The following is a 26,321-nucleotide window of genomic DNA, read 5'->3' on the forward strand; positions in this document are numbered from 1 at the left end:
CAAAGCAGGGTAGGATCACTGAGTGCTACAGAACTTTAGTGCCCAGCAGCAGACTAGGGAGGGGTAGATTTATAGCCCAGCTTGCAGGGTGGGGAAATGACTAAGTGTTTGTATAGACAAGATTTTAAGAAAATGACTGCTAGACTCATGAGCAGCAATAAAACCAGTGTCTGCACAAAAATGGGGGGAATTTGACAGGGAAACAGATTTCAAGCCTTTCAAAGAAGTTAATGCAGTAAAGAAAAACAGTGATTGCAACTAGATGAAATGCCATGTGTGTTTTTGACATGCCACTTCTGCTTGGTAAAGAAGGTTGGTTTGTCTGTTTGTTTTTTTCAGGATACCTGTATAAACTAAACTTGTTACATTTTAAAATATTCAAACTGTATCGTGTGCTGGTTTCCTACAGCAACTCAACCTTCTACAGATGTCCCACCGTTTCATGCAATTTTATAATTTGTTTCTTTCTTGGCCTGCAAATAACTGCAGTAACTCTCACGTACTCAAGTGGGTGCACATGTTGTTTACTTAGACTTGTCTAGAGTACCACTATTTTGGAAATACAAAATTATTCATGTTTAGATCTACATGAAAGAGCTGAAGTTGCACTGTTGAAGAGCATAAATAACTGAATTCAGTTTTTTATATTCTGTTTCAGTAATAGTTAATCAGAGAAGTTACTCTGACCTTTAAAACACATCATATCAGGAAATAAGAGGACAAAAGGAAGGGACCCAGACATAAAACTGCAGGGAGAAAAGGTCTCTAATACTATTGTTTGTCCAACTTTGGATCCTTAAGGCAGGTTGGTTTCCCTTTCTGAAATAAAATTTCAAAAACACTAGATCATTTTGAAGAGTTGTGTGTGAAGCAGTAATAAAAGTACTAACCTCAAATGTCATAAACTTTCAAAATCCTCTTAGGGCAATTGGAGCATTTACTGTAACTTACCAGAAATATCAAATGTACTGCTTGGAAATTGTGTTCTGACAGTTAATGTGGTAGTTTCTGTAAACTGGAGATAAGATATTTTGCTGATAACATTTATTTTTTTAGGTGAAGGTTTGGGTTAAAGCAGTCAGAAGAGTGACAAATTTTGCTTAGAGCACCCAGGTGCAATTTAAAGTCATATGTACTGATTTTACAAACATTCTGGTCAGCACTGCAAAGCTAGCATAGCAACAGACTTTGTATCCAGTTGCATAAAACCTTACTGAGAAAATAGGTAAGTTTTAAGCTCCCAATGGCAGGGACCTAAGTTTGCCGTAGCAGAGCAACAGCTGACAGATAGTCAGCGGAAGAGAAAATGAGTGCTATGACAGTAAGAAATTTGTGAAATAACTTTCTATAACATACATCTGACTTGCTTTCTTTGTGGTTTGTGTGCGTTATTCATTTGAAGGTGGAAAATCAGTTAAGAGGGTCAAGAGTGGTTAAGTAGACAGAGTACTACGCCATTCTACTTCCCATGTCATCAGTAGAACTTCCAATTAAATTGTAATTCCAGATTCTTTAGTTGGTGATGACGGAAGAAGCAGAAGGAGTAACTGGATTTTCAGGTGGAGTCTGCATTGTTCCATCTGAGGTAGCACAGTCTAGTGGGTAAGCCTAGATTGGGTAGCTGGAGACTTGGAGTTCTCTTCCCATCTCTACCCCTGACTTGGACCAATTCTGTTATAGCATTGTGCCTCATGGTCCCCTCCTGACCTTTGTCTTGTCTATTTAGACTAAGTTCCTATATATGTTTGTACAGTGTCTAACACAAGGGGGTCCTGATCTTGTGTGCTACTGTAATACAAATAATGATAATGCTGGTAGAAAATAGTTAGAAAAATCTGAAATGAACTCAAACTGAGGGAACTAATGGAAGTTTTGTAGATGGCTTAGGGCTCAAATGTGTATTTAGATCTAGATCCCTGTACATGTACAGAGCTTCACTGAAATCGATGGGGCTCTGCTCACACCAGTTGTAGGATTGCAGCCTAAGCATGAAACAGAAGGGTGTTATTTCCACACGATACTTTCTCATTAACTTTATACCTAATAAAAAGAAGTTACAAAGATCACCAATAAATCTTATTAAAGCTATTTTATTTATCTTGAAAGGAATTAAATCCATTAGTTGTACAATATGCAACCATACACGTTTAAATGTAGTCTTCAGTCTGCCTGAACAAAAAAAGTACATTGTCACAGTAGAGAAAGGATAGCCTGTCTGAGTACTGAACTCTGCAGTATACTACTCCTTGCAGTTCTCTAGCCAGCAAAGTTAAGATCTGGGCACTATTCTAACTGCAGCTATGGAGCTTAAAGTCAGTGTATCCCATTATTTGTAGTATGTTTCACCTGTAAACTCTGCAAAAAAATAAGCAAAGAAACGTAAGATACTAACACTTCTGTACATACTTCAGGAAGTTGAAACCATATTCAGACTTAAAACTTAAGGTAACTGTTTTATTTCAAGGTTCATCAATATTTCCAAATCAATATACTGTTGTACAGTTTTTAAAAATTGCTCTATGATTAGATTTTGACTGACAAAAACTGATCTTTAAAAAAAACCAGATGACACTACCGAAAGTATTTTCTGTTTTTAACTAAGAGATTTTTTTTAAAACATGTTTCTGTGTAATAAAACCCAGGTGCTTTTTTTCGACTGTATCTGCTTTAATTTAGGTAGCTGAACAAAACTAAATCTTCATTAAAATGAATGGATAATTCTAAAGGCAGCAGCAATCAAAAAGCTCTGCTAGAGCTGCTTTTTAGACTGCTAGAAATGAAATACTTTTTTATACCTTTATACTAGCAAAATACCCACAACTGAGTAGCTAATTTAAAAATGTATTTGTTTAGCAATAATTCAAATAGCCTTAAAAGTTGTGCCCTTTTATGAAGAGAGGGAGGACTTTGACCACATTTTTCAAATCTGGATGCTTCACATGTTAAACTTGACCTAAATATGAATTTGGGTGCACTTTGGAAGTCAGGCTATTCATCCTTAGGAGGCCAACTTGAGGCTAGGGTTCTGTTCCCATTTCTTGGCAAAATTGAGTAAGCTAAATCATTGACTTCAGGCAAATCAGTATTTGTAGAGGTCATAGCAAGAAACTCCAGATTGGTAACAGTATGATTTCATTTCATGTACATTTTTCTTCTTTTTCAGGATCCAGAAATATCAGAAAGTTCACTTTGAGTATTTTGTACCTGGGGGAAAAAAATCTGTCCCTGGAAAACACTTACTCTCTGAGTAATTCATACTCAGTGAGGTTCAAACTGACTTAACAGATGACCAGCAGTGTAACTGTCCACTCAAACTGTGAGGGGAAAAAGTACTAGAAGATGTTAAAAATCTGAGGTATCTGTTATTTGTTTCAGTAGTATGGCTATGTGAGTTTACTTTACACTGTGTTTGCATGTTGTACTTACAATGGTAGGGCCTAATTCTGCAACAGTTATGACTGCATGCATAGTAAAGTTAATGAGTAATGGTAATTCTACAGAGTCAGAAGTCGTTGCAGTATCTGGCCCCTGATTTACAAAATATGCAAATAGTGCATAAAATTCCAACATTAAAATGAAATCTAATGAACAAAAGAATTAGTGCATTTCAAATCATTCTATCTAACTTCATTTTTGATAGAGTTCAAAATAAGTAGAATGAATTGGCATTAAATGAACAATATTGCGATAGGAAGCTGAAAAACTCCTCCAAATCCTCAAAAATATATAAATTAATAAACTCAGTGGCTTACATTGTGTACATGCTACATCATAAGGCATAATATAATGAAAAACACTGAAGTAAAAAAAAAAAGCCAAACATTTTAAACTAGCAATTGATAATAAAAAAGTAACTAACACAGTGGCTGAAAAAGAAAGACAAATGCAGAGAAGCATGCGGTGCACCGCATGGTCCTGAGAAGATGTTCACTTTTCTTCAGTGGCTGATGTATCTGTTCCATCATTTAGTTTTTGCTTTTGCATTCTTGTTCGAGTAGATGCTAGAGAAAAGTGACAGTAATTTTACCACCTTTTATAGTAAATCAACTTGTGCAAAACAATTTTAAAGGGTGTATTTATTCATGATACAAAGAATTTAACTTTTAGCCTGACAGCTTTTCTAAACAAATTAAACCCTAATTTGAACTACAAGTACTCAAATATTTAATTCTGAATTACTCTGGTAATTCTGACTTGCCAGTTTATTTTACAGCCTTAAAGAACTGTGTACTTGCATTGTACAACTCCATGTACTTATACTGGCTCCCATTATTCAAACTCTTTCTCTCTCTCTTTCCTGAGCGCTATATGTGGGTCAAGTCCTTTTATTGCTCAGAGTAGCTAATACCTCAATCAGAAGAGAACTCTGCATCCGAAGCCTGACTCACCAACTTCCTCTAAAAGGAACTTTTCCAAAACTTCAGTGGCTAAATAATCGCACACTATTAAAAAGTAACTAGATAAAATACTAGAACATCAACTTTTAAACTTTGCAACTAGTAAACTATGAACAGGACTGAACCAAATTTTAGTTCCCTACCCCAATTTAACAAAGATATATGTAGAGTGTTTGGTTCAGCAGACATGCCTGTCTTAGAGAAGAAAATCTGATAGGTTAAACAACTGTTTTTGGTGGGGATAAGGTTGGGCATATCCACTGATTTATACACAAGATGTGACAAGCAGTGAAAAACTATTATAGTTAAACCAATATTATGGCTGCTGAGAGCAGTGGTTCTCAACCTTTCCTGGCTACTGTACCCCTTTCTGGAGTCTGAAGCCCAAGTCTCACTGTCTGGGGCTGAAGCATGTAACTTAGCTTCATGGGGCCCCAGGCAATTGCCCTGCTTGCCATCTGGTAATGCTAGCCCTGCACTTGCGACCCATCCTGTGACCTCACCCTGGCGGTTGCGACCCCCAGGCTCAGAAACACTGATCTAGATCAGCAGTTCTCAAACTGTGGGTTGGGACCCCAAAGTGGGTCACAATCCCATTTCAATGGGGTTGCCAGGGCTGGCATTAGACTTGTTGGGGCCCAAGGCCAAAGCCTGAGCCTCGCCGCCAGGGCTGAAGCCGAAGCCTGGGTGGCGGGGCTCAGGTTACAGTTCCGCTACCTGGGGCAGTGGGGCTTGGGCTTTGGTCCCCCAGCCTGGGGTGGTGGGGCTCAAGCAGGCTCAAGTTTCAGTCCCCCCACCTGGGGTCATGTAGTAATTTTTGTTGTCAGAAGGGGGTCACGGGTATAATGAAGTTTGAGAACTCCTGATGTAGATGAGTTGGTGTACCCTCTGGAAAACCTCTGCATAACCCCAGAGGTACGCGTATCCTTGGTTGAGAATGACTGGCTTAGAGCACTGACAAGATGTGGTCTGAAGAGGGAGGGCAGTTTTGTTTTTAATTTGGTGGGTAAGAATTTTACTTGAAAAGCTGAAGGGAACCCTGTAAAAGCAGAAAGAAACATTGATCTGACTGCCTGTAACCACATCCAAGGAAACATAAAATGTTTATTATAGCTGATCTGTGGTGTTTCAGTATTAGAACAAGGCAATGTACAGAACTATGCAAAATGCAGTCTTCTGTGCGTATACAGTTAATGGAGCACATGCCTTCCAGGTACTGAAATCCAAAGCAGTTCACCTGGTCTTTTCGGTGCTGCTGCATCTGGGGATAATTTGTAGTAATTTCGTACAGGTGACTTTCCATTAGAAAATGTTTAGGAATACACCTCGGTGTGACTGCTTTAAAAGGTGGACTTTAACACAGATTTCACCGCATGGCTATATGAAAGAAGCAGGGATAGAAGACTGAAAATATAGAGCTCATTAAGGCGGAGCCTAAAGAGCACCACTCTACCAAAAGCTGCATCTGAGACCCGCCATCGAATGCAGCATGTAGCCACATAACTTCTCTGCCCAGGAAGCCTTCTGATCTTGAGTGTCCTGCTTTATCTTCTGAGGTGTGAGTCCTCTGTATGCATTCTTAATGTAGTTTAAGCCATTTGGAAATGGTGTCTTTATAGGCTTTATAGCTTTATAGGCTGGGTCTGGGATTGAAACAGGATGAGATGCAAGCATTTTAACAACTGTTCTGTCCTTTTCAAGGGTATTGTGAATCTTCTCCTGAGATCCAGTGTGGGTAGATGATTTTTTTCTTTTCATACTTGAAGTCAGTATTAAAAAAACAACTACTTTCTGGGATGAATTCTTCCTCTATTATTTTGTCCCTGTGGAATATGTAGTATAGTGGCTTGCTGGAGCATGTTATACTGCCCCAATCCTGCCAAGATAACAGGTCACTGGTGGTTAAGAAGGTAATACCGTTGAGTGCATGCAGCACTAAAATAAGGGTGGGATCTTCAAAAGTGTACCACATTGGCCTAACTGCTCCTGTTGAACTTGAGGAATTGTACCATTCACTTCAATGGGAGCAGAGTTAGGCCAACTCTAAGCACTTTTGAAAATCCCACTCAAATCCTGTCAGACATCTCATTTTAGGTCTAATGCTTTCAACAGGTATGTGAATATGATCTGCCAAACAGGCCCTCTGGGAACAAAGGACTGAATGCTAATGAAATCTGCACTTTAAGTACTATGCACCAGTTCCGGTGACTATGACATGAAAGAGCTAATGGGACGTCAATTGCTTTATATCTGCAACCTCTCTCTGTACCAAGCACTGAAAAAGGTTCCAAATAAAAATGTAAGCCTTCAAGGATGATTCCTTCCTGGCCAATAGGAGTGTTCTCTTTTCCTTTGCAGCCTGTTTTCTTTAGCTCTTCCTATTCAGAAGCATCATGGACTTTGTGTTCTACTTCTCAGAGAACGTTGAGAGAATAGGTTATTCCTCCTTGATAACAAGTGCAGTATGGCCTGGGATGTCAGATACGTCAGCTCAGACAACTTCTGACTCATGGTCCAGTGGAGAGCAATCAACATCATACTGTTCTGTTTGATCTTCTGTACCACTCTGGACAGTAGTGGAATTGGACAGAAGCTATAATAGAGAATTGGGATGACCAATCCAAGGACAGATATCCACTGTTGCCACTTTCTGGAGGTCCTCTGTGGAGAGGTTTTGCAACTTTTGCTGACACCGAATACTGTTTACTAAACCAAAAGGGACTATTTGTGGAAGTAGATACCATTTGGTTGAGTAAAGGGTGAAAAATCTGGCACTACAGTGGTATGCTGGTTTTCTGCAAAGGTGAAAGGTTATCTAGGTTGTTATTAGTTTGAAAGCTCAGGGTGCGGACACCATTTGCTGGGATCTCTGGGCTCCACAGATCCTGAGTCAAACTGAAGATGCTTCACTGACTGCCTTATAGTGGAAATATGCTTCTTCTTATGCTCTGATGATGAGAGAAAGTCTCTTCACAGACAGGGGATGAATCAGTCTCCCTCTTTAGCTTTCCATATTTTGTGCATTTGTTGAGTGCCTTGAGCTTCAAAATATTTCTGATTTTTTCTAGATCTCTTTAGGCCCAGGATAAAGATGGAGTACGTTCCAGAGAATATCTCTTTAAAGAGTATTGGTTTGGCTGGCCTTATCAAGAGGACACAGTCTGACGCTGCCTGCATTGTCAATTTCTCAGGGTTCTTTGTTGTCCTTAGTTGTAGCAAATGTAGGGATTCCTCCAACTAACATTTTATAATTTTTAAAGACTTATTGATCTGAGAACTTTTCTATATGAAAAAAAATATATATGCCCACCAAATCGGGGTATACCTCTTGTTCAAGTGCATATTTTATGCAGTTCAATTTGTGAACTTAAAGGTGGGTGTCTCAGGTCCTCATCTTCTGAAGGTTCTGTTTCCAAATGGACCTTTGGATGTTCCTTTAAGCCTGTTGTAAATAAAAGCCTAAAAGGAGGGGCAACTTAGTTAAGTGTGTGTATGTCTACTTGCTTGAAATGGTGAATGAGTAGCATACAGTTATGTGCTTGGCAACTGCATTACTGAAAAATCCTCTGAAGATCTCCCTTTTGGAAGTGAGCTGAGGCTACCAAGCGCTTGGGTAGGTGCTTACTTTTGCATGCGCACTATCTTTCTGCTACATCGATAACTACCGTGGACCTTTATTGAGAATATGAGGATATCCATGGTAGCATGAAGAAAGATTATATCAAGATCTTGTTCAACAGTGCTTGTGCTCAAACATCCCTTGTAGAGTGGAGTTTAAGTATTTTGTCAAGGGTGGCTTTGTTGAAGTGAATTGTTGAGATGGGTTCTCAGGCTGCTTTATATCTAAGTTTATAATTTCAGCATCTAGCAGCCTTTTACTTTCCATCCAATTCTGGGAGGGCAAATCCCCCTCTGTTGGGATGACTGATTTCTTTGTCTCAGCTACCACTGTAGCCTGATTTTTTAGGTATTTGTACCATCTGTTGGTAGCTTGGCTATTAGTTGTCAAAATAGGCAGATGATGAAACTTTACATCTGCCCTTGGAAAGTTGGCCCAATGCTAAGTTGATTAAATCTCTTATGGCTATGTTGATTTTGAATTTAGAATTTCTTTTGTTAGTGGATAAGAAACATTTATATATCAGAAACAGATGGTTCTGGCTTGGTCTTTTAATGGGGTTGTTTCCAAACTCAGTAGGTCTCTTTGAACCATAGTATTACAGTTCTTACTGTGACCCTTTGAGAGATGGAATTTCCAGAGTCCCCACTTGGGTTTTTTGGCAATCTTGTATTTCCTTGGTTGCAAGAAGCTTCAGTCACAAAATTTGTATAATTCAGTGTAATCTTTTGGGTCCCGTTCTCCTTGGAATGACCCCAGCTTGCTTGCTTTTTTTTTTTTTTTAATTATTTTCAGAAGGGTATTAAGGGATGATTCCAACTCATCTTCAGATATCCAGCAGAGAACCTCAGTGGGCATGTCTGAGAGAAGGGGATCAATGAGAAACTGAATATGGGCAAAATTGAGCTAGTGAAGGGAGGACTGAGTTTCTCTTAGGCAAGAGAGCCTCCTCCCCACAACTTTTCCCTGGAAGGTATTTCTGTGATTAGTGGAGTACCACTACAGTGGCTCTGTGTCCCTCTGATGTGATAGCACTGCTGGGCAGTGGATTTGTGTGTTTTGGTGGGTCTCCTGCTGCTTCTGGTCTCCTAAATTTCTGCTCTTCATTTAGCTCATCAAGTTCCCAGTCCAACTGAGAAATCTACGAGCAGAAGAGGCATCATGGTCCTGTGGAAGAAGAGGGCCCCGAACTGCAGATTGTCTCCATACTTTCTGCAAACACTTGCTCCAATACTCCAGCTAGAAGACATGCAAGTCTGTACTGGGAAGCAAGGGAGGACAGAAGACATATTAAAGTAGAGCTATTGCTGGTGAAATTCCAAGACAGAATTTAGCAGATGGAGAGATGTTTTGAGCTCCAATCTCTACAATGGATCCAGATACTTGAAGGAACATAGATGGGGGTGGGCTCTCAAATGAAAGAGTCTCCCTGCCTCCACTGACCAATGAAAGGGGAGCCAGACCACACGTAAACTGTAGCAATTTTTAGGGTCGGGGGGGTGGGGGGGAAGAGTGGCAGCTTTCCTTACACAAAAATGTCATGGAAGGTCTTAGGGGTTTTTTGTGTGTGTTGTGGGGGGCCTGGAAGGGAGGCGGTAGTAGGGAGCAGTGGTACTCAAGAATTTCTCCGAAATCTGCCTCCATACTAAAACCTTTTGCAGCCTAGAGTGTTAACTGCAGTTGCCTCTGAGACAACATTGCTACTGGACCAACAGGCAGCTGGAAACACTTGTTCATCAGAGCACCTCTGGTGGATTGTATTTTGGGTTTTGTACATGTATTTTATTTTTATTTTTGTGTATTATAGCATTTATCAGCAACACCAACAGCTCCAAAAGAAACCAGCACAGCAACACTTATTTACCAGACTACAAAAACTGCTTAAGCACTACGAACACCACTGTTTAACATTCACTGTACTGAGCATTTTATTTCTGTAACTAACTTAGCAAGATTAGATCAGTTACCAAATCAATTTAAATGCAACTCTTTTGAGGTTAAGTGCAATTTTTACAACTGGTAAACCACACTTACAGTTGAATAATTTAAGAGAGGCTAAACATTCGTTTTCACATTCAGTATTAAAGCTTTCAGTTCAATACTCTTTTATAGGTCAAACCCACGCAAGTTGTCACAAACAACAGCTGAAGGTCTGAAAAGAAAGTTAGCACTAATCTGGCTGTAACACAGTGTATGTCTTGCCCTCAAGCCTCACCAAATCCCCCAGATATCCACCATGAGAGTTCTATTGTACGTCCAGGGGAGTATATGGTATGATTCCTCCCTGTCCTCTTCAAAAATGTGCCATACAGCTCCATATGGTAGATCCCAACTACAGACTGAGCACATACTATACATCTCTTAAGATCCCCTTTCTATCCAAAAGCAAATGATAAATTTACTACAACAAATCTTTTGCATATTACTTAGAACCGTATTAAGGCCAGTATTTATTTAGAAAGCTTCAGTCTAAGAATTCCCATGTTTAAGAAAAATTTGTCATGTTCATACACTATCTACAGGAAATGTCTATCTTACATGATATCTAGGTCAGTTAGCACACTTGAAATGGTGGCCCAGTATTTCCATTTTAAACTAGATGGAAACTCTAAGACTGAGTAACATAATAAACGTACCCAGTAATTCCTGCTGTTACTGAAATTATGTACATGTTTAGTAAGATTTTTATTTGGAGAAGTTGGCAGGCAGGGAAACAACCTTTTTTATCCAAGACTGTCATTTCTACTCATTTACTACAGTAGACAATACTTACTCATTTCTGCAAGCTTTTGCTGGAATTTGGACTCTCCAGGTAGGTGTTTGCTGCGGACAGAAAACATTTAATTGAAGCAAGTAGCATGTTCTTTTTATTTTTGTCTAAATAAAGCAAGTTACTAACTGTGGTTAGTTCACGTCAGCTCCGTCACCACCTCTGTCTGGTTTCTTATAAAAAATACAAACCTAGCCCTAGTATTTTTTCCTGCATACCAAAGCTGATTCAAGAGTTGTTAGCTTTCTGATACTCAATTTTATCCTCAATTTTGCTAAGTTTGACCAAAGCCACTTGAGACAGTAGTTTAATATCCAATTCTGGTCCAGCAGGAGAGACTCTTGCTCCTGACATTAGAGAGGTTCAGATTCAAGAAGCACTAGGCTAAAATCTATCACTAAATATTTTATATTATTCCATATATTAGGTGAGAGAGGTAATATCTTGTATTGGACCAACTTCTGTTAGTGAGAGAGACAAGCTTTCGAACTTACGCAGAGCTCTTCTTCAGGTCTGGGAAACAAAACAATGGAAAATACTGAATTTTGACAACACAGCTACAACACTGCATACGTACATTAGCTAAGACATAGTACCTCTGTATGATGGTAGCTTGTTTGCTTTGTTATTATTTTGCTAAACCTTATGTTATAGGCCTCCAGAAATAAAAGTACATATAGCTTCATGACAAGTTAAGAACTATATCCTACCTTCCATCTGCCTCATCCTGTCCTTCTATATCAAAGCGAAGTCTCTTCAGTGGTTTAGGAGCAGTGCTTACTTCAGCACTACGTTTCAGCTGACGGTCACTGCTACCCACCATTTGGTTTATTTTCTGAAACTTCTCAGAAGTCTGGGATTACAAGACCATAAAAAACATTCCCCATTAACTATGTACATTTTCCAGACTACTAGCCAAAAATCAATTTTTCAGAGTTCTATATATCTGCTGTCTTTTAGGGCTCTTTAAAACGTTCCCTAACTACCCTAATATAACATGGAAGATCTTTTATAAATTCAGGCTATTTCAGAGATGCTAGCAAGTGCCCCAGCAATCTTTGTGTTTACAAATTCCACAACACACACAACTAAAGCAGTGACACTGACCAGTTCTACAAAACAGAAAACTGCACATTCCTTCCAAGGTTTTTTATATATATACACAAGATTTGACATTCAAAAACTTTCACTCACCCCAAATGATTCACCAATTGACACCAGGATTCTGTCAAGACAAACAAGATGACAACCTTTAAAGATTAAGCCTTATTTATCAGTGAAAAGACAGAAACACTCACAAACTTGCACAATTTGGCATGAAGACTAGTGAAGAGAACATATGCTTTTTAAGACATTGGCATACTAAAGAAATCACTCCTTTATCTCTTAAAAATATGCTAAGCATTCAATGAGGGCAAAATATTCACCACAACCTTAATTTCTTCTTAAATTTTTACAATTCTAGACAGAATTGTAGAGGAAGTGCTGAACCACCAAATTAGAATCACCTTGAACTGCACGTGGAAGAGAAATTGTGGAATGGAGAGAATTAGAGGCCCGCTTAGTCCATTCCATGCTTTTTGAAGGAACACCCCGTTCTCAGTAGGTGGGTAGCCCAAACATGCCCTTCCTTTGATCATTACCTTTAGATGTTTGCTAACCAATCATAGCAGGAGTTTAACCTAAAACAAACAATGGTATTTGTAACTTTTTCAGTGTCCATGCCCATGCAATCCTTGGCCTCTGTGCTGAGCCTTCCCACGAGGGGCCTGTTGTGATGGTGTTCACTGGGCACTAGACTAAGACAACAAACTCATTTTGCGTAGGCCAAACAGCCAGAGTGTGGCAATGGATGATGTTCAATTGCTACCATCCCTGGCTGAATCAAAAACTAGTAGCATAAAGCTAGACTGCTGACCCATTACGAGTCCTCTGAGCCATCAGTGCACATGCGGGTTGCACTGAAGTAGTTCACATTTTACATGAATATGATATACATAGACAGTGATAATATATAACAAATCAAATGAGGTACATCGAAGAAGAGATGTTTCTATTTCATACTAAATCCATCTTCCAGTGGATTGATTGCCAACTAAAAGGCCTCATTCTAAGTAAAGGTTGCAAAATAGGGCTCAAACTTTGGACCAAAAGAAAGAGCTATAGCCATTGATATCTAACAAAATCACAGTGTATAATTTCCTAACTTGCTTGAATTAAATACTTATTTGTTACTGTCACCTGCTCAGAGAATTGTTTATTACTAACCTGGATCTTGGAGTCATCTTTGTGGGTGACAACATCCCCTCAGAGAATTTGTATGGACTCTTCAAGGGTGAGATATAGATGTTATTTCCAGCAGGGACACGTAAAGGTGAATTAGAAAACTTGTAAGGACTTCGAGGAATGTGGGGGATGGGTGACAAGGTGGGAGGCTATGACAAAAGAGTAAGAAAGATATTTAATAATTACAATATAATGTTTTTAAGTCAGTTAAATTATTAACTTTCAGCACAACAAATATATAAGAGAACAACTCACCCTATTGGAGGCATACTGCAAAATGTTAGTTTTCAGTTTCTGCATAAACACTAAGTTGTAGAAGACTATAATGGAGTCATATTGTCCTTCCCTGATCAGCACTCGTTTGAAAGTCTACAAAGGGTTAAAAATTATATATTAAAAATAATCTTAAATTTGAATTTCAGTCCAATTCCCACAGCATGGACCATTTATTTAAATCAGCATTGGCTAACATTTAAGGGTGTTTGTGTTTTGTGTGCTAGCTGCCAGCACTGCTGCTTAGGGCTTTTCTACACTCAGTTTTTGCAGATTTAAGTAAATTGGTAGAAAAACTGACTAAGCCCTGATCTACACTACGGGGTTCATTCGAATTTAGCCGCGTTAGGTCGATTTTAAAATGGATGCGTCCACACAACCAACCCCGTTTCATCAACTTAAAGGCTCTTAAAATCGACTTCTGTACTCCTCCCCAGCGAGGGGAGTAGTACTAAAATCGACCTTGCTGGATCGAATTTGGGGTAATGCGGACGCAAATCGACGGTATTGGCGTCCGGGAGCTATCCCACAGTGCTCCAATGTGCCCGCTCTGGGCAGCGTTTTGAACTCCAATGCACTAGCCAGGTACACATCTCCATCCCTCAGGTTATCGCAGATTAGAAGGCAACCCCCCCCCCCCCCAACACACACACACCCATGATGACATGTTTTCCAAGCTCATGCAGTCCTTCCGCACTGATAGGGCACAGCTTAATGCATGGAGGCATTCAGTGTTAGAGGCCAGGAAAGCATTAAGTGAACGCGAAAACCAGAGGCAGGAGCGTGAAGAGCAGAGGCAGGAGGCAATGCTGAGGCTAATGGGGGAGCAAACGGACATGATGAAGCGTCTGGTGGAGCTGCAGGAAAGCCAACAGGAGCACAGACCCCCGCTGTATCCATTGTATAACTGCCTGACCTCCTCCCCAAATTCCATATCCTCCTCACCCAGACGCCCAAGAACACGGGGGGGGGGGGCTCCAGGCACGCAGTCACTGCACTCCAGAGGATGGCCCAAGCAACAGAAGGTTGTCATTCAAACAATTTGATTTGTAGCATGGCTACAAAAAGCAATGTGGCCTTGTCCTTCCCTCCTCCCCCACTCCACCACACCGCACCCAGGCTACCTTGTCAGTTATCTCACTTTTTAAAAAAAAATTAAGAAAGAAAGAATGCATGGTTTCAGAACAATAGTTACTTTATTTCGAAGGGGGGGGAAGAGGGTGGTTTGGTTACAGGGAATTAAAATCAACCAAGGGTTGCATCAAGGAGAAACACACACAACGGTTACACCGTAGCCTGGCCAGTCATTAAACTGGTTTTCAAAGCATCTCTGATGTGTAGCGCGCCTACCTGTGCTTTTCTAGTCACCCTGGTGTCTGGCTGCTCAAAATTGGATGCCAGGCGATTTGCCTCAACCTCCCACCCTGCCATAAACGTCTCCTCCTTACTCTCACAGATATTATAGAGCACACAGCAAGCTGCAATAACAATGGGAATGTTGGTTGTGCTGAGGTCTGACCTAGTCAGCAAACAGCATCAGCAAGCTTTTAAATGTCCAAAGGCACATTCTACCACAATTCTGCCCTTGCTCAGCCTATAGTTGAACTGCTCCTGACTACTGTCCAGGATGCCTGTGTAAGGCTTCACGAGCCATGGGAGCAAGGGAGAGGCTGGGTCCCCAAGGACAACTATTGGCATTTCAACATCCTCAACAATAATTTTTTGGTCTGGGAAGTAAGTCCCTTCTTGCAGCTGCTCAAACAGCCTCGAGTTCCTAAATATGCAAGCGTCATTTACCTTTCCCGGCCATCCCACGTTGATGTCAGTGAAACGTCTCGTGATCCACCAGTGCTTGCAGCACCATTGAGAAGTACCCCTTGTGGTTTATGTACTAGTTGGCAAGGTGGTCCGGTGCCAAGATGGGGATATGCGTTCCGTCTATCGCCCCACCACAGTTAGGGAACCCCATTGCAGCAAAGCCATCCAGTATGACCTGCACATTTCACTACCCTTGATAACAGAATGTCAATGATTGCATTGGCTACTTGGATCACAGCAGCCCCCACAGTAGACTTGCCCACTCCAAATTGATTCCCGACTGACCGGTAGCAGTCAGGCATAGCAAGCTTCCACAGTGCTATCGCCACTTGCTTCTCAACTGTCAGGGCAGCTCTCATCTTGGTATTCCTGTGCTTCAGGGTGGGGGAAAGCAACTCACAGAGTTCCAGGAAAGTGGTCTTACGCATGTGAAAGTTTCGCAGCCACTGTGAATCATCCCATACCTGCAACACTATGCGGTCCCACCAGTCTGTGCTTGTTTGCCTGGCCCAGAATCGGCGTTCCACTGTATCAACCAGACCCACTGCCGCCATGATGTCCCAATTGCCACAGCCCATGCTTTCAGGAACATCTGTGTCCATGGCCTCTTCAAAATCCTCCTCATGCTGGTGTCTCAGCCCAGTTCGGCATATACTCCAGGTGTTTGTGCGAGGTGTTTACAATGCTCACAACAGCAGTGGTGACGGTGAACGGAGCGGGATCCATGCTTGCCGTGGTATGGCATCTGCAGGAGAACAGAGTTGCCGTGGAAGTGGTGGATGACAATGGTTAGCAGCACCCAGGAGGACCAGAACGGATCCCCCGAGCTGCAGGAGAGCAGAGTTGCAGCGGAAGCGCTGGATGATGATGGTAAGCAGACCTACTGCACCGTCTGCTGACGGCAGCACCCAGGACACAACCACCATGGTGACAGTGAGCTGAGCTGAGCATGCTCAATGCTTGCCGTGGTATGGCGTCTGCATGGAAAAAAGGTGCGAAACGATTGTCTGCCATTGCTTTCACGGAGGGGGGGCGACTGACAACATGTACCCAAAACCACCCGCGACAATGTTTTTGGCCCATCAGGCATTGGCAGTTTAACCACGAATTCCAATGGGCAGCGGAGACTGCGCGAACTGTGGGATAGCTACCCACAGTGCACCGCTCCTTAAGTCGATGCTAGCCACGGTAGTGAGGACGCACTCCGCCGACTTAATGCGCTTAGTGGGGACATACACAATTGACTGTATAAAATCGATTTCTAAAAATCAACTTCTATAAAATCGACCTAATTTCGTAGCGTAGACATACCCTTAGTTACATTGGTGTAACCTCCCAGTCAGACACAGTTATACCAATATCAATGTGTTTGTATCAGAACTGCAATCACAGTCACAAGCTGCACCAATTTATCTGAATTGGTTTTTCTACCAATTTAGTTACATCAGTGCAAAAACGTAGGCTGTGTCTTCACTTGGAGCGAGGGGTGCGATTCCCAGCTCACGAACACATACTCACACTACCTCTCATCGAGTTAGCATGCTAAAAACTCGAGTGTAGCCACGGTTGCACAGGCAGTGGCGAGCAGTGGCGACACAGGATAGCCACCCCGAGTACATACCCTCAGGTTTGTACTCAGGAGGGCTGGCCCGTACTGCCACTGCCTATGCTACGATGGTGACACTACTATTTTTAGCATACTATCTCGATAAGAGGTAGTGTGAGAACGTGTATGCGAGCTGGGAATCATACTTCTAGCTCCAAGTACCCTCAGCACAGACTAGCCCGTAAAGGCAAAGGGAATTCCTTTATGTCTTTATGCCACGAAACCCAAGGATGAGAATCTTCTCTGTGTGGTATCTTTAAAGAACTTTTCATTTGTATTTTAAAATATAAAGAAGGTTTTTTTTAGACAATGAAACAAATGTGATAGCCCACTTGGCCATAGCAGCCGCCCAAAGGTAACCCTTAGCATGTTACAGCCCCAATTCAACAAACCATATAAGTGCTTACATCCCACTTGTTATCATTCTGACTGAAATCAATGGGACTTAAGCACATGCATAAATTATTAGAATAATCAGAACTTAAATAATCATCTTTCCAACCTCACCAACTGGCTCCCACCTACAGCAACACCCTGTTCTAAAAGGCCAATTTATCTGCTTTTAACATCAGAGCCACATGCTGCATACACACAGTTCACGAACAGGAAACAGTACCCCTTGCATAGTTCTGTGCAGTCTTTTACGTTTTCCACTGAAACGCCTAGTGGTTTAATAAAATAAACCGTACATTTTTATTTCACCTACATCTAAGGCAATTAGTGGACAACTGCTTTGGCTAAAAGTGACTTTTCATAAATAAAAAAAATCTTTAAATATTTATATTTTAAACTCTTTGAACCAATGAAATAATCTTTGCTATTAGATAAGTCTGATTTCATGTATTGGATTCCCTTTAGCTATTCAAGTAAGGTTCTCTATCACATTTTAGTGAAAGACCCACCTCCCCTAAAACCTGTTGGTTACTCGAATTGTCATTTAGACAGATTTAACCATATTGCTGTTGTGTTAAAGAAGACACAGACACATTTTGAGCAATACTCCTTATTTTGGGGCCAAATGCTGCTGTTTGTTCACAGCAGTAGTTCCATGGACCTCAGTGAAATTATTTCCAGAAGTAAGAAGAACAAGATGTGGCCATTAAACAGAACAGAGTACATACAGAAAACAAAGATTTATAACTGAAAATATTGCAAAAATAGTGCACTCTTTTGTAACAAAAAATATAAGAATCACCATACGTGGATTTGTGCTGTCGAATGACAGCTGATAGCATCAGCTAAGTTAGGGAAACATTTGCTCTTTGAGAGGCAATGTAATCTAGTGGCTAGAGCACAGGAGAAGGCTGCAGGATCCCCTGAGTTCTAATCACAGTTTCACCACTGACTGTTAATGTGGACAAGCCACTTCACCTGTTTGTTTCAACACTTAGAAGATGTAAAGCACCGCATAAGTACTTATGATTACATACTACAACTACACTAAAAGACTGTCAAGGCTGAATTCAAAAGACAGGAAATGCCAGAATTAAGTTTGCCCATGCATCCTTATTTAGGCCCCCATGTGCATGTGTATTATGAACACAGGACAAGATTTACAAATATAGTTAGTACCTAAAGATGCATATAGACACCTAATGGGGTTTTCAAAAGTGCTTCAACATGCTAGGTTTTAATCTTCCAATGGAAGTTTGGTGCCTTACCTGCTTGGGTACTTTTGAAAATTCTGCCAGGTGTCTATTTGCCTCTACAGGCACCTAAATACCTTTGTAAATATGACCACTAGTCTTTAATTTACTGTGAAAAAAACAGAATGTGATCATGTATGAGCATCTTTAATAAAAATTCTGGTTTGCTTCTTTGAGGAGAGTTTTCAAAATAAATGTTTGCCACATACTTTTGTGTGACCCTGGTAAGTCATTTAACCTCTGAGTGTCAGTTTCCCCGTAGGTAGAATGAAGATGACACACTGGACTTGGAGATCCTTGGAGGGACATGCACAACATTGTTATAACAACATTTTTATGGATGACTCTTCTTCAGCTATCCCTCAATGCGAGGACGATGTTTGCCAAGGGGGTTCATTGATGGGTTTTTAAGTGGCTGAGGAGCCCAATTCGTGCACTGCAGATTTTCCCACAGAAGTGACAGGTGTAATCTTGGGGGCAACAGTTATTGGCTGGACTGTTGTGCCCTTTCTTCCTTTGTCGCTTCTCTCTCTCATGAGCAGGTCTCCTCAAAGTGAGCTGTGGTGCCACTGTGTTCTGTTCCAAGTTTGTTGGGTAGTTGCCTCCCTTTTTAAGGTGTACTTTCAGTATGTCTTTGAAGGTCTTCTGCTGCCCGCCGCGAGCCCTTCTTCTCTGACTTAACAGAGAAGAGTACTTGCTTCAGGAAGCGAGTGTCAGGCCTACATACACAGTGGCCAGCCCAGCGGAGTTGGTGTTTCATGACCTGCTCTTCTATACTGCTGATGTTGGCTGCAGAGAGAATGCTAATGTTAGTGAGTCAGTCTTCCTAGCTGATCCTGAGACTCCTCCTGAGGCAGCACTGTTGGAACAATTCCAGCCACTTGAGATGACATCTATAGGTTACCCAGGTCTCACACACATAGAGAAGAGTGTGGATGACAACTGCCTTGTAAACCAAGATCTTGGTGCCTGTTTGCAGATCCCTATCATTAAAGACTCATTTGAGTAGTCTTCCAAAGGATGTGCTGGCACAGTGGATCATGTATACAATTTCTGTGTCAGTGCTGGCTGTTTGGGAGATGTGGCTGCCAAGGTATGGAAAATGGTTCACATTTTCCAGGGGTTCTCCACTGATGGTGATTTGTGTTGTACGAAGAGTAGCTTTTGCAGGTGAGGGCTGGTAGAGTACCTTGGTTTTCCCGATGTTGAGAGAGAGATCCAGGCTGTGATAGACATCTGCAACAAGATTTAGGGTACTTTGCAGGTCGACCTCTCTGTGTGCGAGAATGACAGTCATCTGCATACTGAAGATCAGTGATGCCAATTCTCATGATCTTAGATTTTGTTTGGAGACTTCGGAAATTAAGGAGTTGACCATCCATACGATACTCAATCCCGATTCCATCAGGAAGGCAGTCACGGATGAGAATCAGGATCACAGCAAGGTAAATGGAGAAGAGTGTTGGAGCAATGACAGCCCTGCTTGACAACAGTGAGAATGATGAATGGTTCAATCTCTGAGCCGTTGCACAGAATGATGGCAGTCATCCCATCATGGAGTAGTCTGATGATGGAAATGAATTTCTGTGGACAGCCAAACCTACACAGCACCTTCCATAGCGCATCACTATTGGTAGAGTCAAAGACCTTGGTTAGATCAATGAATGCCATGAACAGTTCCTGGTGTTGCTCTCTACACTTCTCCTGAATCTGTCATACCACAAAGATCATGTCAGTTGTGCCTCGGGATGGCCTGAAGCCACACTGTGATCAGAGAGGAGTTCCTCAACAAGGGGGAGAAGGCGGTTTAGTAGGATCCAGACAAGGATCTTCCCTGCAATGGAGAGGAGGGAAATACCTCTGTATTTCCTGCACAAAGATCTCAGCACAAAGAACTGCCATAATTGCCAGAGAACTGGCAAGACTCAACATTGCCATTGCAGCTCTTAGTGAGACCCGCTGGGGCGATGACGGCCAATTAAAAGAGGATGGAGGTGGCTACCCCTTCTTTTGGAAAGGAAAGCCACCTGAAGAGAGAGACATTCATGGGATTGGCTTTGTCATCAAAAATAAGATCACCAGTCAGCTTTTGGAGCTTCCCATGGGGATCAACAAGCATCTCATGACTCAGCTCAAGCTCAGCAACAACCAATATGCCACAATCATTAGTGCATATGCCCCAACACTTGATGATGAGGAAGACAACAAAGAGCAGTTTTATAGTGCTCTCGATGCAATCCTCATAGCCACACCTAAGTCAGACAAACTCATCCTCCTGGAAGATTTCAATGCCAGAGTCAGATGGGACTCCTAACTCTGGAGCGGCATAATAGGCAAAGAAGGGCTGGCAAACGTAAACCCCAGTGGTATTCTCCTCCCCAGCAAATGTGCGGAGCATGACCTGCTCATCACAAATACCATCTTTAGGCAGAGTAACAAATATAAGACCACCTGGAAACATCCTCGGTCCAAACACTGGCACCTCCTTGACTATGTTATAGTCAGAGCCCGAGATTATGCCCATGTCCGTATCACATGAGCCATGAAAGGTACAGATCACTCATTGTTGGACAGACCATCGATTAGTAAGATCACCCAAAGACTAAGCAAAAGCAGTACAACATCAAAACACTTCAAGACCACGCCAGCTATGAGATGTTCCAGCAACACCTGTCTGAGAAACTCTCTAACTTGCCTGGTAACATCGCTGACATTCAAGAGCATTGGGATCAACTTAAAAATACCATTCACAGTGCATGTGCTGAAACTATAGGATATTTCACTCATCAGCACCAAGACTAGTTTGATGAAAACGAGAAAATCCTAGCATTAGTTCAACAGAAAAGAACTGCATTCTGTAGCTGGCAAAATGATTCCTCTAAATAACAAAAACATAAGGTTTATCACCTGCTCAAAGCTGAAGTCGAAAGGAGGTTACGTGACATCAAAAATAAGTGGTGTCAAGAGAAGGCCTCTGAAATCCAGGGTTTCATAGACCAGGATGACATGAAAAGTTTCTTTTAAGCAATGGTCAAGCTCCAAAGGCCCAACCCCCTTACGTTCCCAGGATGGCTCCACCCTCCTCAAAGGCAATGTGGCCACTAAACAATGCTGGAAGGAGCACTTTGAGAGCCTACTAAACCACAAATCCACGGTATCTGAAGACACCATAGAACAGTTGTGGGCAACCTGTGGCTGATTGTGAGCCGCGAGACATTTTGCGGACATTGACAGTCCGCAGGCACGGCCCCCCGCAGCTCCCAGTGGCTGTGGTTCGCCGTTCCCAGGCCATAGGTGGACCACCACTGCCATAGAGTCTATTCCACAATGCTCAGCAACGGAGCACCTTGCTGATCTCCAATCTTCTGAGGAAGTCCAGTGTGCCATTACCCAGACAAAAAAAATCACAAGGCACCAGGCCCAGACAGCATCCCAGCTGAGGTTTTTAAAGCTGGTGGAACAATGCTCCAGCACAAACTTTGCCAACTCCTTGACAAAATCTGGACCGGCAAAGAAATTCCACCTGACTTTAAGAACGCCAACATTGTTACAATATTCATGGATGACTAATACTAAAAGATTTTACATACCTCTTGATTTGTATTGGTGAGCTCCTTGTATGCTGTAACGATGATTTTAAACCTAAGATCTACATTCTTTACTTTGCATATGCCATACATGGAACACATCATGATCTATTAAAGAAACAACAAGAAGCATCAGAAATGCAGCAAATGTTGATATACTTCAGATTGAGAAAGCATCTATCCCCTCTCCCCTATATTCTTCTACATTCTTACATGTTTTTCTATTTATTGGGGTGCAGTCCAGCCCCATGGAAGTCAATGAGAGTTTTTCCATTGACTTCAGCGAAGCCAGAATTGGTTTTGCCATTGACTTCAGTGAAGTCAGGATTGGTTGCTAGGAAATGAAGGTGAAGATCAGTAGCTCTAGGATTCCTATACTGAGCTAAATCAATTATCTACATGCCATTCCATCCCATCCCATCCCAATCCTTAGAGGAGAAAACAAAAATGGCAAACCAATGTCCCCTTCTTTTTGCAAAAAATTTATGGAACAAAAATGATAATATTCTTCAAGTTCACATTTAGATACAGTATGAAGCTGAAATTTTAGGGTAGAAAGACAAAATGTGGATTAGTTAGTATTGTCTTTCCTAGTCAAAATTAATGTATTCACAGTGAACTTTGGCCTTTACTCACTACTTTTCGAAGATTTTTTTTAATGACACATGCTATGCCTTTGACATTATAGCATAAATAACTTTTAGTAGTTAAAAATAACTTGAGGCCTTCTTAAATACATCAGTTCACTGTATTAAACTAATTTCTGCTTTGAATAATCTGCCTCTTGTGGGAAATAAAAACCTCATACCAGAATTTAACAGTTGAAAAATTTAAAAGCAACATTTTGATGGCAAGAGAGGGAATAATAAAGAGTCTAGAGTATCTCACTGATTTATGTTACCTGGTCTAAGTGCCTGTCTTTCATAAGTTCATATTCATTCTGCAACGTGTGCTGAAAAAGGGTCCAGATCAAGTGTTCTAGTTCAGGGTGGTCAAACAGAAGCCGTAAGCAGAGGGTATTTAATCGAAGATATGCCAGACGATACACTGGAGAAAAGAGAAAAATAATTAATCACATTGTTAATAGAGAAATGTGTATAGGCCACTGTTCAGAGTGCCTGCCTTTAACTGATGTATCAGAGGATGAGAGACTTCTCTAGCAGGTAGAGTTTCTCTTTTAGCTCAAGTAGGGGTGGTTCATGCTTTTAGCAAAGGAGATCCCAGATTCAGTCTCCAGTAATGACCCATGATGTCAGAAGCCATATGCCAGAAGACGACACATGCTAGAGATGATTTCCATTTGCAAAGCGTATGATCGGTCATCGTATTGCTGCTACACTGAAGGTTTCAATACACTGGCATTATTCATGACCATCACACTAACAACAAAACCAACTTGTTGGACAAGGTTATTTCAGCGAGGGGGTTGGGATTTTCCTTGTCTTTGCTTGTATATTATGTCTGATGAGGTTAGTATGTGTCTGTATAGAAAATGGGATATATGCGCCAATATTTCCTGTAGGTTGGTTTATAGGAATTTTCAATCCAAATTAACATTCTGGCAACTACACTTAATTAGACTAAATTTTGCAAGCACCATATTACAATAGCTCAAAGCCTAAACCAATGTGAGACTGCACAAGTCTGCCTGCTTATAAATTAATTTTTACCTTTAGGCTACAATATGTGTAGAACACACGTATTAATCTATTGGTATTGTACTAAGACTTTCCTAATACTAAACTTGTTCAGAGTGCCTTAATGCTTTCCCTAATGAAAGAATGACAGCTGACAGTTCGTACAGTGTGTTTATTACAGTTTCCTGATATATTTATTGACTTCCATTAAAACAAGGGATAGATGATGACAGGTTACTTTGCAGCTTCTACATATACGTGTTCTACATATAAATGCTCTCTCGTTAACATGATCTACAAACCTTTTTTGTAAAATAGCGAAAGGGAGGTAGATTTCTGTGGTTTCTGAATTTGGGGTGCCAAAACAGGCTGAGCATCTATAATAGGAGTGGAGTTTAAAGACGCTGTGGATCCTTTCTTCTTAGGAGATCTCACAGGAGAAAGATACCTGCATATACAGCATAAATAAAAATATTGAAATAAAAACAAAAATGACACTTCAAAATAGAAAACAAGTGAACAAAGGTATATACACAATACACATGCATACTTTTCCATTCCCCTTGCTAGAAGGGAAAAGCCTTCATTGAAACAAGTAATTTCTAAAATTGAGAACTGAAAATCAGAAGTATTGAAACTCATCCATATTTCTCCTCTTCTCCACCTCAGGACCAGGGACTGGTGAAACTAGCATCTTTCCCAAAAGTCTAGAAAATCACAGTATATAAGACGTTACTTACCTGTAACGGGAGGTTCTTCAATATGTCTGGTCCCCACTGAGGGTTATGTGCATACACTATGTGCCCAGAGCCAGAGCTTTTCAAAGTAGTGTTTCTTGGTGGTCCATGCATGTGCCCTTGTATTGCCTCGTGGTTTCACCCGAGGCAATAAAGGGCAGGGTGGACCAACTGCATCTCCAGAACCTTCTCCACTGCCGACCTACAGAGCTGCAGCAGAGGGGAAGGAGGGAGTATTGGAATACAGATGGGGACCACATATCTCAAAGAACTTCCAGTTACAGGTAAGTAACCTCTTCTTCTTCTTCGAGTGATGGTCCCTATTGTATTTCACTGAGGGTGATTGATAAGCAATACCTAGATAGGAGGGTGGTGCAAGGAAGATGGCAGAACCATATAACGGAGGATCATTGCGCCGAATGAGGCATCTGTCGCAGAATCGTGTACTAGAACGTAGTGAGAGGAAAAGGTGTGTACGGAACTCCATGTGGCCGCCTTACATATGACCACAAGGGGCATGTTATGAAGCGCAGCTGTGATTGATGCTTACGTTCTTGTGCAATGGGCTTGTATCCCATTTGGTGGAGAGTGCCCAGACAACTGATAGCAGCACATAATGCACTCTGAGACCCACTTGGACATTCCCTGGGTAGAAATGACCTGTCCTTTCATTCTCTCCACTATGGCGACAAATAGCCGAGGAGACTTCCGAAACAGCTTTCTCCTTTGTAGGTAAAAGGACAAAGCCCTTGTCATAAATATAAAGGGAAGGGTAAACCCCTTTAAAATCCCTCCTGGCCAGAGGAAAAACTCCTCTCACCTGTAAAGGGTTAAGAAGCTAAAGGTAACCTCGCTGGCACCTGACCAAAATGACCAATGAGGAGACAAGATACTTTCAAAAGCTGGGAGGAGGGAGAGAAACAAAGGGTCTGTGTGTCTGTCTATATTCTGTCTTTGCCGGGGATAGACCAGGAATGGAGTCTTAGAACTTTTAGTAAGTAATCTAGCTAGGTACGTGTTAGATTATGATTTCTTTAAATGGCTGAGAAAAGAATTGTGCTGAATAGAATAACTATTTCTGTGTGTGTATCTTTTTTGTAACTTAAGGTTTTGCCTAGAGGGGTTCTCTATGTTTTGAATCTAATTACCCTGTAAGGTATCTACCATCCTGATTTTACAGGGGGGATTTCTTTATTTCTATTTCTATTAAAAGTCTTCTTGTAAGAAAACTGAATGCTTTTTTCATTGTTCTCAGATCCAAGGGTTTGGGTCTGTGGTCACCTATGCAAATTGGTGAGGCTTTTTAATCCAACATTTCCCTGGAAAGGGGGGGGTGCAAGTGTTGGGAGGATTGTTCATTGTTCTTAAGATCCAAGGGTCTGGGTCTGTAGTCACCTAGGCAAATTGGTGAGGCTTTTTACCAAACCTTGTCTAGAAAGTGGGGTGCAAGGTTTTGGGAAGTATTTTGGGGGGAAAGACGTGTCCAAACAGCTCTTCCCCAGTAACCAGTATTTGTTTGGTGGTGGTAGCGGCCAATCCAAGGACAAAGGGTGGAATATTTTGTACCTTGGGGAAGTTTTGACCTAAGCTGGTAAAGATAAGCTTAGGAGGTTTTTCATGCAGGTCCCCACATCTGTACCCTAGAGTTCAGAGTGGGGGAGGAACCTTGACAGCCCTACACATATCAAAGGAATGAAGCTGCTGTTCCTCATTTGAGACCTATTGTTTTGGAAAGCAGGTAGGCAGATGTATACGTTGGTTGAGGTGAAACTGGGAATCCACCTTTGGCAGAAACTTGGGATGCTGTCACAGTGAGACCTTGTGCTTATGGAATCTGGTGAAGGGTGGGGGAGTTGCCATCATGGCTCCCAGCTCTCCAACCCTCCTCACTGAGGTAATGGCAACAAGGAAAGCAAAGAGGAGAGAGGGCAGGAGGACAGTGGTT

General features: G+C 41.5%; 2 protein-coding genes across 7 annotated transcripts in view; one reads left to right on the forward strand and one right to left on the reverse strand.

The window, feature by feature from the left end:
• RCBTB2 (RCC1 and BTB domain containing protein 2) overlaps positions 1-9,493 on the forward strand; it is an 88,946-nt gene extending 79,453 nt beyond the window's left edge. The window contains exons 16-19 of one of the 3 annotated variants that reach the window (XM_074960786.1): positions 659-805; positions 3,164-3,355; positions 5,761-5,953; positions 9,128-9,493. The gene's annotated coding sequence lies outside the window, so the exon portion shown is untranslated. Of the gene's footprint in view, positions 1-658; positions 806-3,163; positions 3,356-5,760; positions 5,954-6,509; positions 6,739-9,127 lie in introns of those variants that run through there. The other 2 variants (XM_074960775.1, XM_074960794.1) reach the window with 2 other exon arrangements.
• RB1 (RB transcriptional corepressor 1) overlaps positions 2,077-26,321 on the reverse strand; it is a 165,277-nt gene continuing 141,032 nt past the window's right edge. The window contains exons 2-10 of one of the 4 annotated variants that reach the window (XM_074960765.1): positions 23,943-24,087; positions 22,904-23,051; positions 22,006-22,110; positions 13,328-13,441; positions 13,055-13,221; positions 11,981-12,011; positions 11,497-11,639; positions 10,790-10,839; positions 2,077-4,001 (exon numbers count right to left, since the gene is read on the reverse strand). In XM_074960765.1, coding sequence (XP_074816866.1) covers positions 3,928-4,001; positions 10,790-10,839; positions 11,497-11,639; positions 11,981-12,011; positions 13,055-13,221; positions 13,328-13,441; positions 22,006-22,110; positions 22,904-23,051; positions 23,943-24,016 — 906 coding nt within the window. In that variant the 5' untranslated portion in view covers positions 24,017-24,087 and the 3' untranslated portion in view covers positions 2,077-3,927. Of the gene's footprint in view, positions 4,002-10,789; positions 10,840-11,496; positions 11,640-11,980; positions 12,012-13,054; positions 13,222-13,327; positions 13,442-22,005; positions 22,111-22,903; positions 23,052-23,941; positions 24,088-26,321 lie in introns of those variants that run through there. The other 3 variants (XM_074960742.1, XM_074960752.1, XR_012640524.1) reach the window with 3 other exon arrangements.

This window comes from Natator depressus, chromosome 1 (assembly GCF_965152275.1).
Source record: "Natator depressus isolate rNatDep1 chromosome 1, rNatDep2.hap1, whole genome shotgun sequence".
In the NCBI taxonomy this organism is placed as follows: Eukaryota; Metazoa; Chordata; order Testudines; family Cheloniidae; genus Natator; species Natator depressus.